This window comes from Rhinolophus ferrumequinum, chromosome 10, assembly GCF_004115265.2.
Source record: "Rhinolophus ferrumequinum isolate MPI-CBG mRhiFer1 chromosome 10, mRhiFer1_v1.p, whole genome shotgun sequence".
Taxonomy (NCBI): Eukaryota; Metazoa; Chordata; class Mammalia; order Chiroptera; family Rhinolophidae; genus Rhinolophus; species Rhinolophus ferrumequinum.
Genome location: NC_046293.1, coordinates 40,424,545 through 40,442,553, shown reverse-complemented (window position 1 = coordinate 40,442,553; position 18,009 = coordinate 40,424,545). Strand labels below are relative to the sequence as shown.

The following is an 18,009-nucleotide window of genomic DNA, read 5'->3' as shown; positions in this document are numbered from 1 at the left end:
ATTGAGCTCTATTCATGTGTCAAATCTTGGAGGTAAAGTACTGCACTGATGCTCCCCCACGTGATTGGGGAGCGGGACTTTTGTTTCAAACATGAAATTTACTTTCAAGTCTATGGGACCTTAGGGTAGTTCCATGATACTGTGTATTTCTTTTTTTTTTTTTTTTTCTGCTTTTGCTTTTTTTTAATGAGCTGGTTGTTAGAGCCCAAAAGATAAAAAATTCGAGAAAGCCTTGGAGCATCATGAGTCCTGAAAATACAGTAACTTCACAATAAAGGGGGTAAAATGATAATAGTTAATTCAAAAAATACCAGGTGTGCCAAAAAAATGTATACATATGACTTGTATTCATCTTTTGTCATCAGTATATATTGAATATTACAATTTCAATACAGTTTTTTCCTTTCTTAAAATGTGTATACATTTTTTGGCACCCTCTGTATATATTTAAAAAGACTTTTTAAATTAAGTAACATATACTCATTATAAATAATTTGGACAATATAGAAGAATACCAAGAAGAAAAGAAAACCACTCAACATTCATCACTCAGAAATGACCCTCATTAGTATTAGGTGAATGTTAGTCTTTGCATGTGTTCAGGTAGAAAGATAGGTGAACAATTTTATAGAAATGCAATCATATTCTATATTAGATAAAAATATTGAATTTTACTTGAACATAGCGGAATAAAAAAGTAAGGAATCATTAAGCTTTGGGAAAATATTTATAATAATATGTATGATTTCCTGAAAGATTCCTTTGTGGTTAAGATAAGAAAAACGTGTGGTTAAACATTCATACTGGAATTATTTTTTACATTAATAAGGTTTATAGGATTTCTTTGTAAGTTTTTTGAAATCGTTGCTCTCAGTTTTACTTAATCTTTGTTTTATAAAACAAGCTGTTCTGAAACCACATTTTGCTAAGTGGAACCTATTTTAATAACCTAAGTATTTATAGGGCCATCGTAAAGTTCCTATGAAGCTTTGTGAAAATAGTATTTTTAAAGATCTTAAAGCAGTTTATTAAACTAGTATGTCTTCTTTATACGGCATATAAATATTACAAAAATACAGCATTTATACATTAGATTGCTCTTAATCTCACCCCCAAAGATAGCTGCTGTCAACTTTGGTGCACGGTTCTCCAATTCTTTTTTTTTTTTTTTTTTGCTATAGATACACTGGCTTTAAAAAGTAACAACAAACTATTTATATTACACATGCTATTTTATAATTTCCTTATTTTCATTTAACCATGTATCCTTGGGGGGGATTGTTTTATGTCAGTGCATATGCATATACTAAACTCTTTATAACAACTGCTCTTTATAACAACTGTTCAGTATTTCTTTGTATATGTAGAACTACCATAGTTTGCTTAAACAATTGATATTAATGGACATTTCCTTTATTGTCCCTTTTTGTTGTTGTTTATAGAGGCAAAGCTAAAATGACCATCCTTGGAGATATATATATATATATATATATATATATATATATATATATATATATATATATATCTATAGATACTTATGGGAATATTTTCATAGAATAAATTAGAAGAAATGGAAATGTTAGGTCAATGGCTATTAATGATATTAACATTTAGAATTTTGAATCTTACCACCAAGTTTCTTTTGCTTGCTTTATCTATTAACAGTACATTAGAATGCTAGGCTCCCTATATCATATCCAATTCTATACAACTTTGAATCTTAATAACTTAGGTAATTAAGTTTTGAAATAAAATGTAAAGAGCATTTACAGGCAAATTGTTTCTTCATAATTTATGTAGATTTCAAGTCTGTTAGCCATAGGACAGAGTTTATCTTGGTGGTTGATCATTTTCTAATTTATTAGGACAACTTCTATCTTAAAACATCCATTTTATCAGAGTCTGAAGTACACCATGTAAAATTCTACACTACAACTATCCTAAATTTAAGTGTCATTTATAAATTTTCTGTCTTATTTAATCTATTATTAAAATACAAGGATGTCCCAAGAACCAGACAGATAATTTATTTATCACCTTTGTATGACATTTAAAAAAGAATGATGTGATCGTTAATTAAAAAAAAAATTAGGCTGTTTAAAGCTGTAAAATATGATGTAATATTAAGTAGAAAGACAGTTCTGCAAAATATTAAGTTCTTAATTTTTTTTTGTGGGCAATTCTGAGATAGTCTTGCTATAATCAAGCAAGCTCATTCATGAATGTCTTTTATTACCTCACTGTGAAGAAATAGGGAAAAAAAATTAGTATTTTGATTTTGGCAAGCAAAACAAAATAAATTTGGATGTTCTACTGTTTTCCTTTTATGGTATTGATAAGTTTAATAGCATTATTAATATAATATTGAGAAGTTATCTCATCTTCAGTTTAGGATAGTTATGATCAGGACTCTCTCAAGTGGCTTTGTTTCCAGTTTTTTTACTCTCCCACTGAAGAGAAGAGACACTAATAAACTGAGGCTCAGAAATGTACTTTTTAGTGCAGTTTGGAGTTGCTGTGAGCAGAAGAGTAGTTTGAATTTAAAAGTGGTAGATAGGTGGTATTACATTTGACCTGAGGAAGTCATCGTTGGTGACTGATGTGGGACCATCATTTGAAAAATAGCATGGTTTCTGTTTTCTGTAAGTTGCCTGCTTTTTGTTATTCTGACTTTTTGGGGGGTATGTATTTCTAAAAGAGGGATGATAGAGGATATAAAATTCAGTTTATAGTTAAGTTATTCACAGGTTATTTATTTATTAAGGTTAACCTTAGTGTTCTAGAACACAGAACCTAGAAATAAACAGAATGATGCCTTTTACCAATCCAGAAGCACTTCAGGAAGATCTTTTATTAATTTAAAACTCTTGTGTCTTATTTGTAGGGCACTCCTTACTCAGAATCTAGTTAATCTTGTTTTAGAAATATACACACGTTATCTGATTTCCTAGCCTTTACAGATTACATAAAAATAAGGGAAAGGACCTACCAAGTTACAATGAAAAATGGAGAAGCTTAGAAATATCAACTCAAAAAGCACAGCATTCTCCTTCACTGAGTTTATGATGTCACCATTCTTTCCACTTTGAAGTTAGGGAACCCGATTAATCTGTGGCTCTGGGTCCAGGGCATAGAGTTAAGTGATTCTTCATTGTGCTTGAGATGGAGAGAAGTATGTATGTGTTTTAGAAAGTTCATTTCAAACTTAAGATGTTTGAAATTAAGATGTAAGTGGATTGTGGAGCAAAAGAAAGTTTAATACTTAATTTCTTTGTTAATGGATTAAGGTGATGTTTGTGTTTTGTTTCTTAGCTCTTGCAGATGGTCAAATAGATCCTTGAATTAAATGATTAAAGAGAGGTTTTTTAGATTATCTTTGGTGTTTTTCCTTTATTATCTTTAGCAATCCTGGGTTATATGTAAGTGTAATTAATATTGTTTTTTCAAGTTATTACATTAAGTTCAATTTTATTTTAACTTATTACAGATTTATTTCAACATGTATAAATTGGTCAGTGTGCGTTTTATATAGGCCATCTTGTATGGTGCCCCATAATACAAATATTTTTTAGTTATAGAATTAACAGCATTTACTGACTGAATTATAAGTAAGTCCATGATTTTACTATGTGTGTATCTTTGCTGTCTGAAGATTGCTTTTAATTTTTAAGATTAGTTCTAAAGGGATTAAAATAGTTCTGTGTATAATATAGTTGCCTTTTCTTTTTGCAAGATTAATCTCATGAAATCGTCTGAACTGTTAATAGATTAGACCATAACCTTAGATCATTTATTCATTTTTTAAGTAGTCTATAAATTTTTATTGCCAATCACTGTTATAAAATATAATAAATGTACTGAGATCAAAGATGGTAGTTAGTACAGAGCCTGTGTGGTTTAAATTATAAACAAATAAGACAAAAATCCAATCTCTCTGTCTCTCACAGATAATTTTGTTTTTATCAAAAAAAAAAAATCATAGGTGCAATTATCTTTTTCAGACCTTTGTTGAATCAAAACTGATGAAAGAGGAGATTATAGGGTGTCAAGTTCATAATTTTATTAAATTTCTGTTGTATAATAGCAATGTAGAACATGTTGGTTTATTTTCTGGGGCATAATGCTTTTAGGAGCCAATTTAGTTTTATGTGAAAATTGGGATGAAGGGAGACTTGGGTGGGGTAAGAAGGGAGAGGAGAAACTTGAGGGAAGAAAGTTATAATGCTTTGTAGATCATATCTCCTTATTCTTATATACCATGGATGTATAAGAATACAACATTATATGTATTTAATCTACCTACAGTGTTCAGCTGGGATGGTTAGAAAGTTTCACATTTCCTATCAAAACCTTGTAGCAGTATGTCAGCTTGTTTCTTTCAGAGGCCTTTTGTTGAATGTTAAAGTTGAGTTAAAAAAATAGGAACAACATCATTGATTATGTATTTGATAGAAATAAACAAATAAGAAATTTCCTGAGATTTTCCAAAAATATTGGAAGGCTGATGTCCTTTTCTATTATGTTTATTTCAAAAGGGTTAGATAAAAATTACCAATACTATAAAAAGCATAAATATTTCAAAATTGTAGTGCAGTGAAAGAAAATAAACCCGAAAAGCAATCTAGATGAAAGACAGAATTTCAGCTGTTTGTCAGCTCAGTTTGGACATTATAAACATTGTGACCCTTACAATCTCAAAGTACATTTAGTAGGGTTTCATATGGACCATGTTGTATTTAGTCTAAGGCTACATACTTGATTCCTAGATCAGTTTTCTGTCATATAAACGCTGCAGCTTGATGTAATGAAATGTTTTATGCCTAGACTTTATGACTAGCTAAAGAGAAACTTTAAATTCTTATCCATTTCCCCTCCCCACTTGGCTATTTATAACTGTAAGTTTTCCATTTTTGTTGGGTGTCATATTTAATATTGAAGGGTTTAGCCTTTCATGCTCTGTAAAGATGAATTAAAGCCATATTTTTGATACTGTTACATTAATATTTTTTTCTCTAACCTAGCTGCCATTTACTTGAAGAACATGGTGACACAGTACTGGCCGGACCGAGAACCTCCACCTGGAGAAGCAGTATTTCCATTCAACATTCATGAAAATGATCGCCAGCAAATACGTGATAACATTGTGGAAGGAATAATTCGGTCTCCAGATTTAGTGAGGTCTGTTATCTACGAGATTAGTAGGAAGCACAAAATACATGGATTGAGGGGAGTGGAGGTTGGTTTTATCACCAGCCTCTAGTTTGGTTTTTTAAAGAGATAAAGTAATGAAGATGGACACTGAAAGAATATTTTTTTACTTATTTGTCTTGGCATTTGTAATCCTTTGCAGTATTTTGGAAAAGATTCAGTTGCCTTAAGTTGCCACAAAAAGAGTTAATGCAAAACTCATACTCAACTAAAATTATATAAATTCCCACGATGTAAATAACTTATGTTCTTAGTTACGATTTCCTGACTTTTGACTGTCTGCTTTTCTTTTTCCTAACATAGGGAAATTGACTTCTGGGAGATTTAACTTAACATTTTTCTTAACACTTTACCTATCTTTTATTCATTTTTATGAACTGAGTATCTTTTCCTTTGGAGAAGACAGGACAGAGTAGGTACAAACTAGAAGAATTGTCTCTGGTTTTTCAAATTCAGATTAGATGCTATAAAGCAGCTCTGTTCAGTAGAACTTTCTGCAATGGTGGAAATCTATGTCTACACTGTCCAGTATTTAGCCACGTGGCATACTTGGACGTTGAGTACTTGAAATGTGGCTAGTATAACTGAGGAGCTGAAGTTTTAATTTAATTTTGATTGAAGTGTGTGCATGTAGCTAGTGTTTGCCCCTATCTATTGGATAGCACAGCTATAGAGTCATAAACATTTTGCACTAAAATAAGATAAATAAATTCTTTCAACATGACCTAGTAATTAGGTTTCTTTTGAAAAATGAGGAGGGAAATAGGTGAAACAGGTAGGGGAATGAAATGGATTAATGTCAAGAGATTAGATATAACTTTTTCCCTGGGTGTCTAATGTACATTATGACATAAACAGGAGAAAGGGAAGAAAGTGTGAGGGGAACAGTGAGGAAGGAGAGAAAAACATTGAACTCCTCTTTGTGTAGTTATTTTGTGAGTGAAGAGGAGAAAATGGGTGTACTCATTAAAGAAAACCATTATTCTCATTAGTTGCTCAAATGCCAACATGGCAGTGACTCCCCTGGCAAGTGTATCCATTTCTTGTCAAAATCTTTACATGTTCAGATCTCTCTGAATCTTGCAGTGCCTCTACACAGCAGTGTGTGAAAGGATGGCTGTTCATAGCAGTCCTTTGCTTGGTTGGAATGAGAAAGGATTGGGAAGGTCAACCTGAAGATGAAATTTTAAAAAATGAAAAATCTGTTTTATTGCACCCAAATATGACCTATTGGTTATTTAGGAACAGCTGCTGGTGGCACAGGAGAAACCTTTATCTTTTTAGACAGTTCTTTATGCCCTTGTTTCTTCTGTGTCCTGAAGGCTTAACTGTAATCACTCTTGAAAAAATATTCTCAAAGTTTATTTATTTATTTATTTATTTTTTCCCAAAGTTTATTTAAGAGTATTGCAAAGGAAATTGTTCAAATAGTTTCGGTAACATAAGGAAAAGACATTATTTTGTTTATTTCATTTCAAAGAATCCAAGTTATTGGCTGTTCAACTCAACACACACACTTTTCCTTTATTCACTGTGGATCTTAATTTAGCCAGGTTTACTTTCTAACCTTTGGCAAATGACCACGTAAGGACATATTATCGATAGTTTGTGGAGGAGGTTTTTTTTTCCCTTGTTTTCTTTTCAACACCAATTACAGTTGGGATCCCGTTGAAGAAATGATTACTGACCTAAGTGTTCTGACATCGTATCTTTTATTATTTAACTTTGTCCTTTTATTAAAGGGATTCCTTTTTTTTCTTTTATGGTTTTCCCATGGCTTTTTCCTTTATATCTTTGGAAATAGCTCTTAGATTTCCTCTTCAAGAATTGCAAGCTTGTGTCTTACACTCAGAAACGAAATTTAGCATCTCAGGAAGCTTTGATAGGTGCAGCATACTGTGTTGACTGTTAATTGATAATGGATGGTTCAAGGTTTTGGCTCACAGAAATTCTTCCCACCATTATGTAGGCCTCCATTTTACATACTTTGACCATTTTTAGGTTGTTTGTCCAGTTGAAATGATACAGTACTTTCTTTGTTTTGTTTTGTTTCTCCATTAGGATATGATAACCAAAATACTGGGAAGTTTTGCAATGCCGAGGTGGATTCATTGTCTTTCTTTTTTGGAAAATTTTTATGAATTTGATTTTAAATTCATTTGTTTTTCAAAGCTGTATTTAGGATAAGACCATTTGAAAAGTTTTGTTTATTTTAGGAAATCACCTGTTCTGTTTATTTTCAGTAAGTTGAGCTACTGAGGAGGTTTTTCTTTATGGGACTGCTCTTTGTCCTCCCACCCCAGGTATATAACTATATAATGTAGGTAAATAGGAGTTAGAGTGCTTTTATGTAAAATATTAGAGGTATTTGCAACCTGGTATTTATAACTACTTAGATTTTTGGACTTTTTCCCCCCACCTTATAGAGTCCAGTTAACAATGTGTCTCCGTGCCATCATTAAATACGATTTCCCTGGTCACTGGCCAGCAGTTGTCGACAAGATAGGCTATTACTTGCAATCACAGAGCAGTGGAAGCTGGCTTGGCAGTTTATTATGTCTGTATCAACTGGTGAAGACATATGAGTAAGTTGATTTCTATTGGTTGAAAAATACCAGCCTTCTGTTACTTAGAAAGAACTAAATTTCATAGAGGGGTCTGTTTTGGGTATTCTGCAGAATCAGGTTATTGGCAAATGCTGGGTTAAGCACAGTGAAACATAAACATGTTTACTACAGTTACTCAAAGAACCTTTCATCTGCCAGTGTATATTGCTCATCCCTGAGGCCGTGATATGATAATGTAGTGGTTCTCAAAATTATTTGTTCGTTTCAAAGGACCATTTACCGTTTTTCCCTAAAAATAAGACCTAACTGGACCATTAGCTCTAATGCATCTTTTGGAGCAAAAATTAATATAAGACCCGGTATTATATTTATTATATTATATTAATTATATTATAAGACCCGGTCTTATTTTACTATAACATAAGAAATAAGATTTTTGTTCCAAAAGATGCTTTAGAGCTGATGGTCCAGCTAGGTCTTATTTTCGAGGAAACATGGTAATAGCATTGCTTTCTGGTTTCTAAGAGGATTTCTACTTGTACATGCAAATCCTTTAACTTTTCTTTTTAAAAACCAGTTAGTTCATATTCTGTAGAATTTTTAGAAGATATTTTAGATTTGTAGCAATTCATGTACTCTAAGAGCACCTAAGTTTGTAAACTATTCTAATTTCTCAATAGTGGATAGAAGAAATATTTCCCCCCCACATATTATTTGTTACAATAGGAATGTCTATTTAAACAGACTTATCAACTTGTATTTTATAGGAAGAATTGTGGAATGATGAAAAAGTAGTAGAAAAATGTATTTAGGAAAGTTATAAAATAGTCTTGGATTCTTTTAAACTAGCCTAATTCTTTCTAGAAAGACTTTAGGCATTCTGCCTAAAATGGGAATGTGCTCTTTTAAAGTTTCTTCTAAGTTTATTTTAACAATCCAAGCAAGTTGTAAGCCAATGGTTGGAATGTTTTTGTTTTGTTAGCTTTATGTAGTTTAAAAAATGTGTTTTTTCATTCATTACTTATAGCTCTTCTGTAGGGGGAGAAATTATTTTTCTTCTTTGTCTTTGCTCATGTAGATATAAGAAAGCAGAAGAAAGAGAACCTCTTATAGCAGCAATGCAAATATTTCTCCCTCGTATTCAACAACAAATCATGCAGCTCCTTCCTGATTCCTCGCATTATTCTGTTTTACTACAGAAACAGATTCTGAAAATCTTTTATGCACTTGTTCAGGTAAGTTTCTATTGCAGAAGATAAATATGGGGACTTATTTTTCTGCCTGACACGTGGAAAGTGCTCAATAAGTCAATTACTGTTAAAAATTATTATATATTCTCACATAATATTTCTTAAAAGAAAACTTCTTATGATAGAACAGGCTCACAGACATTAATTTGATTGTCCAACGTTATCTGAGTAGCAGAGCTGAGATCCAGTGTTTGTATTCCTTTTATTCCAGTGTCTGAACTGCTGGGTATGGAAAAACCAGGGTTGTTAACTGCCCTGAAGCCTGATTACTTGCCTGATCTGTCCATAGCATTCTGCCTATGGATTAGTTATGATTGTAGGAGAAGAGGAAGGAGAAGAAGAGAGTTCTTCTTTATTGGGAATTCATAGTTCTGGTAGTTTCTTTGCATTTGACCTCATTTAAAGCTAAAAAAGATTTAGTGCCTCATTTTCCTTTATTTAAAATGCTTCCTTTTTCTTATCTGGAAGATATAAAGAATAGTAATATGGGAACCTAAAATGTAATTAGAAGATGATGGAGAAAGGAGTATTTTAAATATAAAAGTATTTAAAATTTAATCCTTGAAAGACATAGATAAATTATTTAGATATGAGTAGAGGAAGAATAATTATTGTCAGTCTAAACTGTTTGATGATGAATGAATTAAACCTCTCTTACATGCTTTTTAGTTAAATTAGTCATTGCAAGAGGGCATGTCGAGCTAGAGAGCCAAGATAGTTTGGTTTTATTCTTGGCTTTATAGATGACTTAAGTACTTTTGTAGTGTTTTTGAATATTTCACTTCAATAAAGATTTATACTTTTAGCCTCATCTTTTAAACTTTTTAATAATTAAGAGACAGTTTGAGGTAGATTTTTTTTTCAGCTCAGCTATTTTTGGTGGAGAGAGAAGAGGGAAGGAGGCAAATCTGAGAAGAGAGAAGAAACTGGTATACTAGGAAAATATATTCCCTCACTTTTTTTTTTTTTTAAAGTAATAGGGAAGGAAGATTCCTTTGCTTTTTTATTAAAGCACTGTTCAGAAATTTTCCTCAGGAGAATCATTTTACTCTGAGGCAAACATTTTTTAATCAGTGAGATGTTTTGCCATTAGAAATAGTAATACCCCATTTATGCAGAGGTCAGATTTCCTTTTCCCATTGGGAGAAGCATAGCCAGGAATCTGGAAGTAAGACAGAGGCTGATGAAATAATTTTCCTAAAGCCTCTACTTCTACTTGATTTGCTAAAAGGGCAAAATCTAAAATGTTTTCTCTTGGGCGGCCGGTTGGCTCAGTTGGTTAGAGCACAGTGCTCATAACACCAAGGTCACAGGTTCGATTCCCACATGGGCCAGTGAGCTGCACCCTCCACAACTAAATTGAAAACAATGGCTGATGGGTCCTGGAAAAACACACTGTTCCCCAATATTCCCCAATAAAAATAAAAATAAAATAAATAAATAAAAATAAATGTTTTCTCTTAACATATTCATGCTAAAACCTAAAAAAACAATGAAAAACCTTAGAATTTTAAACCATTTTGGTAATCTGTTATATGCCACTAAAGTAATAATGCCAACACTCTCTCTGGAAATGTTGGAAGCAAAAATTTAGGCTTTAAGAGGCGCAATTACAGTGATAATGTAAGTAAAAAGTAATTATCTGGCAATTTGGGAAAAGGTAAAAAAATTTATGTTTTCAAAAGTCTGATACCATTAAAATTGACTTTGTCTAAGTAGCATTTATTAAATATTCATTGTGTACAGGACATTTGGCTATTTCATACATAACTTCAGGACTCAGTTTGTCCAAAAGTGAACTCATTGTCACTCTCCCCCAACTCTGAGCCTGCTCCTCCTCTGTTCCCTATCTCAAGCCCAAATGACTTCCCAAATTGTACTTTAGAATGAAGTGTGAACTTCTTAACATGGCTTACAAAACCCTTCATCTTACCCATCACTTTATCTTTTACCATTCTTACCTTTGAGCTTTACACTCCAGCCATACTGAAATTCTTTCAGCTTCATGAATAGGTCATGCTCTCTTTTCTGAGCCTTTAAAATACTGTATTTCTGCCTGGGCCACTCTTCTTCCCCTTTACACCCTGGCTGATTTGTGCTCTTTCTCCAGGTCTCAGCTTGCATGCCCTTCCTCCAGAAAGTGTCCCTGATACTACCAGGCTGGATGAGGTGGTCCTCCTGTGTTCCTTTATCAATATTGTGCTGCTTAAATGTACACTCTATCACATCATGTTGCAATTCTTTGTCTATATATGTTTTTCTCCCCCATCTAGAGTGTAAGCTTTGTGAGGACAGAGACTATATCTCTTACTTATCATTAAGTCCTTAGCATGTGGCAGGTTTTGGAATGCATGGATGCATAGGTGCTGTGCCTCATTTCCTGTAACTCACAGTGTAGCAAGGGGGACCCACAGTAATACAGTGGCTGTGGTATTATGTGTAATACTTCAGACTGTGGTAGTATGCCACAGTGATGAAATACTGTGGGCAGTAATTGAAAAAATGTTTCATGAGGTAAAGATTTTCATTAAAGTGGTTAAAATGAGTTCTCACCTCAAAAAAAGGTAATTATGAGAGGTGATAGAAGTATTATCTTATTGTGGTACTAATTTCACAGTCTATACACGTATCAAATCATCACATTGTGTACCTTAAATTTACACAATATTATACGTCAACTATCTCAATAAAGCTGGGGGGGGGAGAAGTAGTTAAAATGAAAAGTTTGACCAAAGGGTAAATGGTAAAAACCACTTATCTAAAATTTCATGCTGAATAAGTGAGACCTTAACTGTATTAAAAATACTTTTTCATTTTAAAAAGTAGCCCAGAGAAACAAGTCATAGCATATATACTTCTATATTTTAAAAATTTAATTTACATGCTTTATAGATCTATTTTAAATTAAATTTTGAACCATATGAAATTATTATTTCATAGTCAAATGTGAGCCATTTTATATAGTTCAACCTTCTAATATAGATGAAATTGCTGATTTTCTTGGAGGAGAGGAATTACTGTTTGATGATGTTATTCTTTTGTTTTCAGTATGCATTGCCTCTTCAACTGGTGAATAACCAAACCATGACAGCATGGATGGAGATCTTTCGAACTATTATTGACAGGACAGTTCCTCCTGTAAGAAACGGCTTCTGTTCCTAAGAAAAATTGGGATTGGGTTTAGAATATTTGTGGTAGACTGATTTATTAGCCTATTTGGAAAGAAAATTACAATTATAATAAAAATAATATGTAATTATTTTTAGAAAGTTCAGATAAGTAAAACTAATAAAATAATAACTATATTTAATCCTAAAAATGATAAAAAGCATTTTTAAAAATTGGTATTTATTCCTCTAGCCTTTTTTTCTCTGTGTCTATATACTTTATTTATAAAAATGGTATACTTTTTTATAATTATGAATATCATTTCTGTTGGTTGCTTCATTTGCTGGATGTTTAGGTTTAGTTTTTTTAGTGTTTTAGCTATAAGGATGTAGTAAAATTTTTATGTACACACATCATTATTTTCCTTGGATAGACTTCTAGAAGTATTTAAGGATTTGGCAGATCTTGCAAAAGTGCTCTCCAGAAACATTGCCCTGGCTTGTACTTTAATAAGCAGTGACTGAGAATATCTCTTATATAAAATTCTGTTTGCCAGTTTGATAGGGGGAAAATGGTGAATCATTTTTATCTGCAATAACAATGGTTTATTTCACCTATCAAATTAACTGAAATAACGAACCAAATTAACTAAATTAAAAATATCAAATGTTTTAAAATTTAAACTTGTCTTCAAATGTGCAGTATTTTTTTCTTTTATTCATTTCTTGGGACAAATTACATTAAAGTTTAATTTATTTACATAAATGCACAGAACTTAGTGAACAATTCAGTGAATTTTGACAAACATACACTTGTGTTACTATCAAGCAGATCAAGATATAGAACCTTTCTGTCAGGCCAGAGTTTCTTCAAATGACATGATATTTTGTTTTTGTTTTCTACTTATTTGGGCCTTTTGAAGTTAGGAGGTAAATGTAAACAACAACATTGGTTAATTGAAATTTGCTTTGCTTATTTAATTCCTACCTACCACTCTATAAGAGGGAATTTACATCTGTGTGGCAATCTAAATTCACAGTTAATATCACTTAATCTAGATGATGATTTATTCTGCCTTTGTCATTCACATAAATCCTTTTATTATGGAGAAATTTAATCTGGGTGTTTTTGTCCTTTTAGGAGACCCTGCAAATTGATGAGGATGATAGACCAGAATTAGTCTGGTGGAAGTGTAAGAAGTGGGCACTACATATTGTAGCTCGTCTTTTTGAACGGTAATTCTGTTTATTAGATTTACAATCTGATGGTCAGTATCTCAGTATGGGATATAATAAAATTGGATACTGTGTTTCCCCGAAAATAAGACCTAGCCGGACCATCAGCTCTAATGCGTCTTTTGGAGCAAAAATTATTATATAAGACCCGGTATTATGTTATATTATATTATACCCGGCATTATATTATACCTGGTCGTATTTTAAAATAAGACTGGGTCTTATATTAATTTTTGCTCCAAAAGAGGCATTAGAGCTTATGGTCCGGCTAGGTCTTATTTTTGGGGAAACATGCTAGATCCCTTGATGTGCCATAGTATGTGATTATTTGTCTTTAGAGCCATAGAGGGCAAAAAGTCACCCTCTATTTGTTTTAAAGTAGGCCTAACTGTGATCATTGACTTTGAGATCATAATGAGGTGGTCGGTCTTCTCTGAATTGTTCTATTCTTTTGTAAAAAGAATGGAGAAGTGACATTGTTAAACTCATTGGAAATATCCAGGAATTGTACAAGAAGGAGCTCGGCCATTCAAATTTACTTATAGAAGCATTTATTAAAGAAATATATATATCAGATAAAACAGTTTTATTTGTAATATTTGTCCTTTTTGAGCTCTTGACTAAGTAGGTGGAAGCCTCTCTGAAATTTTAACTATGACCCAGAATCTAAATACAGCTCATCATGATTTCATTATGGAATTTGTGAAAAAAGAGGAAAGTTTTCAACAAGGCACTGTATTTAAACTTGTGGACATGCTTGTTTTTAAAATTCTTGGTATTTGAACACTTTTTTCTTTGTATTTTAAGATATGGAAGCCCAGGAAATGTCACAAAAGAATACTTTGAATTTTCTGAATTCTTTTTGAAAACCTATGCAGTAGGAATTCAGCAGGTAATAAACTTTTATGCTTTTCACATAGAAAGACAGTTACTACTGACAGTAGTTAAGTCATTTCTATCCATTTAAACATAGGTTGCAAACATATTAATACGATATGTATTTATAGAGCAGTTCTGGGAATCTAATATAGTGCGATCAGTTTTAGAACCAAGTGGCCTAGGGCAGCTACCACAAGAAGTGACTTTCCAGACTCCTAGAGGCCGGATTCAATCAAACCTTTTAAGATTTTTGACACTGGTATAGCAATCACCAGTATTAAACTGGGTTCTTTTATTAACTCTATGATCTCTTATGAGTTTCTTATTAGAGAATAAGAAACTCTTTGAGCCTCACCTCTTTGTTCCAGTCTTTTTATGTCAGAAGGATTATAGAATACATATCGATCTATTTCCAAAGGAGTTGAGCTCAGAAGTTAAGACCTCCAGCTGAGAACTTAAACATTTTTTGCGGAAGTTTGGAACCATTCTATACAGTGGAAATTAGGAGTTCTTGAGAAATAATCTAGGTTGATATTAATATTTAAAAACTTGGGCATGAAGATTGGTTGGTGTGTGTTGCCATTTGAATCATGTTTATATTTCAGCAAATAAAATTTGCTATTGAGCACCCTCTGTGTTAGGACCATATTGAAGAAGCAAAGATCAATCATAGTACAAGGCTTTAATGATAGAGAGGGTGTTTCTAGATTTTTATAATATTATGCAGATTAGTCTTCTTCATTGTCAGTGATATAGTTAAATACTTCAAACCTGTAGTCTTAGAATACTTCCTTTCATAGATTATCATTTTGTTTACTATCATTTTATGGATTATCATTTCTAAAAAGTACCTTGCAACAGTTCAGGAAAGCTATGGCTGTAATTTTCTCACAAATTATTTTGTTGGCCTGTGAGGCAGTCTGTAGGAAAAAGTAGTGAGTAATGAATAAAATTATATGTCCAGCAATTCACTATGGATATTAACATAATCAGGAAGATGGTCAGCATTGTCTTCTGCTCTTTCCACTGCTGTTAAACCCATTAAACATCCTAAAGTTGATGCCTTCTTGAAATGTGTTCAGTAGAGTTTTTCCAGTGTCCGTGAATTTCATACCATCGCATCCATGTCATAAACTTTGTACCTTGGTTATTTAAGATATATATTCCTAGTGTTTAAAAATAGCTTTCTTTTCAAACACTTTTCTTTTATTTAGTCTTATATCTCATCTCCCACCACTTTGTATGAGCCCCAACTGTATTAGGAAGAATCGTGTTCAATAGCATCCATTTTTACCCTGCATTGCAGAAGGGCGTCTAGGTGAGGGTAGGACTTCTGACCACTTTATAAACCTGAATTTTACGTAACTTGAACTGAATTTACGTTCTGAATTTACAAATTCAGTACATGTTTTGAAAGAACTCTTTTTATTTATTCAGCAGTTCAGTTATAAGCTTGTTGTAGTGAAGAGCTCTGGAGATGAGGAATTACAAGACTGGGCCTTTGTTGTAGTGCCACCTCTGACTGAAGGCCCTGGGGACAATCATGGCTTCTTCGGGCATGGTTCTCTCCTTATAAACAATCTTTTTTTCCAATCAATTAAAAAAAATAACTTCTCCGTTTTGTGTTATGTTTACAAAGACTTTCTGTAGTCTAAGATTATAAAATAAAATTCTTCCAGGTTTTCTTCTAGGAATTTCATGCTTTCTTTTTTGTTATTGTTATTGAAATATGTCCCTTCTGGAATTTCTTTTGGTATGATGTTTAGTTAGCGAACCAACTTCTTTTTTTTTTTTTCAGATGGCTAATTAGTTGTCAGAATACTACTTTTTGGATCACTTACTGTTTCTCTTTCAATGTGAAATGCACCATGTTATCAAATATTAAAATCTGTTTGTGATATCTGTTGCTTGTTTTCAGTGTTCATTTATCCAAGTCTGTTGTTGTTATTATTTTTTAACAGCAGTCTTAATTTATTTGAAGAGCTAGTATGTAGAATTAGTGTAGACTTACTCTGAGTTCTACAGGTTAGAAGTAGGAAATGACTTGAAATTATAGTGAGACAGTCTTCAGTTCAATATCAGATGGACCTATCTAATAATTAAATCTTGCCATGAGCGTTCTCACAAAACATTGATTTCCCTAAAAATCTGTTAGTCTTTGTCTTTATGGATCTGGGTTTTATATGCCTAAAGTGCCCCTCCTTTTCACCTTAAAATTGTTCATGTTCTCCTATATTTTCTCTTTCTATTTTCCTATAGGTACTGCTAAAAATTTTAGACCAATATAGACAGAAAGAGTATGTAGCCCCCCGTGTTCTTCAGCAAGCATTCAACTATCTCAACCAAGGAATTGTTCATTCTGTAACGTGGAAGCAGATGAAGCCACACATACAGGTTAGTGTCAGGGAGCAGTTTTCCAAAGTTATGCTCTGGTTAAATTAGGTTTTCCAGGCAAAGTAAATGTTACTAATTCCATATTTTATATTAAGTATATTTTTATTTCCATTTCCATTATTAATTTTAAATATGTGCAGTCTTGTATCTGATACGAAGGGCTTGGAAATTTAAATATGTGAGAAGAGTGAGAACTTCAAGTTTTATGAGTTGGAAGACTTGGATTCAGTTGATCTTGCTTAATTGTTTATTCGAAGGTAGAATTCAGAAATAAAAGGTTGTTAAAGAACAAATGAGAATGAAAAATTATGAACCATTAATAAATAATTTTTTATTTTCATTCAGATAATTTGGGTAATTCAAAGATGGTATTGCTCTTAAACTGTAAATTTTTTTTTGCTTTTAAACTAAATTCTTAAATTTTCTAATCTAAAATGCTATCTAAAAAGGAAAATAAATTCTTTTTCTTTGTCTTTGGTGTCCAGGATAAAATTTGTTTAGTGTTTTCTTATTATAGGTCTTACAAATATAGTATCTTTTGCATTGTTTTCTGTGGCTATCTTAATATTTACCTAATCTCTTGGATAAAATAGGGATCATTTATTTGCAGTTTATAAAGACACTGATTTACTTACTGTGTTCCTGTAAATGAAATTGTGATAGCATTTTCCCTTCTAGTTGGTGCCTTTGGCCTTATTTTTACATGGCTGTAATGTACCAATAAGAAAACGCCAATCCTTTTTTCTCCTAGAAATATTTAATTTATTTAAGAGATGATCCTGTTCTTACTTATGTAATTGTTAGAGCACAGAAGGTCTTAGCAGAGCATTAGGAGCAGTGTATATAGAGGCTATTAGATGTAGATTTTTCTTTTCCCCCTGAAACTTGCATTTGTAGAGTAAGAAATTAGGTTTTTGAAAATGGAAGAAGAAAAGAAAATTTGAATATTGTTGATATGTTGACATTTAGGACCAAAACGGAAATATAAAAATGTTCACAATAAGAAATATAATAGTAAATGTAACCTTGGTTTGATATTTATTTCTCTTCCTTAAAGAATCAAGGTATGTTTAATATTGATTTGTCACTAAAACTTGATTATCCCTGCTGTTGCTTCAAAGAATAGCATTTACATTTAACTCTTTCTCTATATCTTTTATCAATTGTTATTTAAAAACAATCTTATGGTTTAATAGATTTCCCTCACCCTCTCCCTGCCCTCACCGTAGGCTCTTGCTTTCCTGCTTTCACCTTAGCCAATGCAAGCTGAACACAAAGATTAATATAGCAGTTTGGAAAACTAATGTCACAAAAGCTGTCAGTAAATACATCATTAGTATTTCCCAAATTTGAAGACGATACCCGTTT

At 32.3% G+C, this 18,009-nt stretch overlaps 1 protein-coding gene across 2 annotated transcripts in view; it reads left to right on the top strand.

Annotated features, from left to right (window-relative positions):
* Window positions 1-18,009, top strand: part of IPO8 (importin 8) — a 59,930-nt gene that overhangs the window by 7,137 nt on the left and 34,784 nt on the right. For both annotated transcript variants that reach the window (XM_033116689.1, XM_033116690.1), the window contains exons 3-9: window positions 5,022-5,178; window positions 7,635-7,793; window positions 8,854-9,010; window positions 12,074-12,163; window positions 13,274-13,368; window positions 14,176-14,260; window positions 16,507-16,641. In XM_033116689.1, the coding sequence (XP_032972580.1) occupies window positions 5,022-5,178; window positions 7,635-7,793; window positions 8,854-9,010; window positions 12,074-12,163; window positions 13,274-13,368; window positions 14,176-14,260; window positions 16,507-16,641 (878 nt within the window). The remainder of the gene's footprint in view (window positions 1-5,021; window positions 5,179-7,634; window positions 7,794-8,853; window positions 9,011-12,073; window positions 12,164-13,273; window positions 13,369-14,175; window positions 14,261-16,506; window positions 16,642-18,009) is intronic.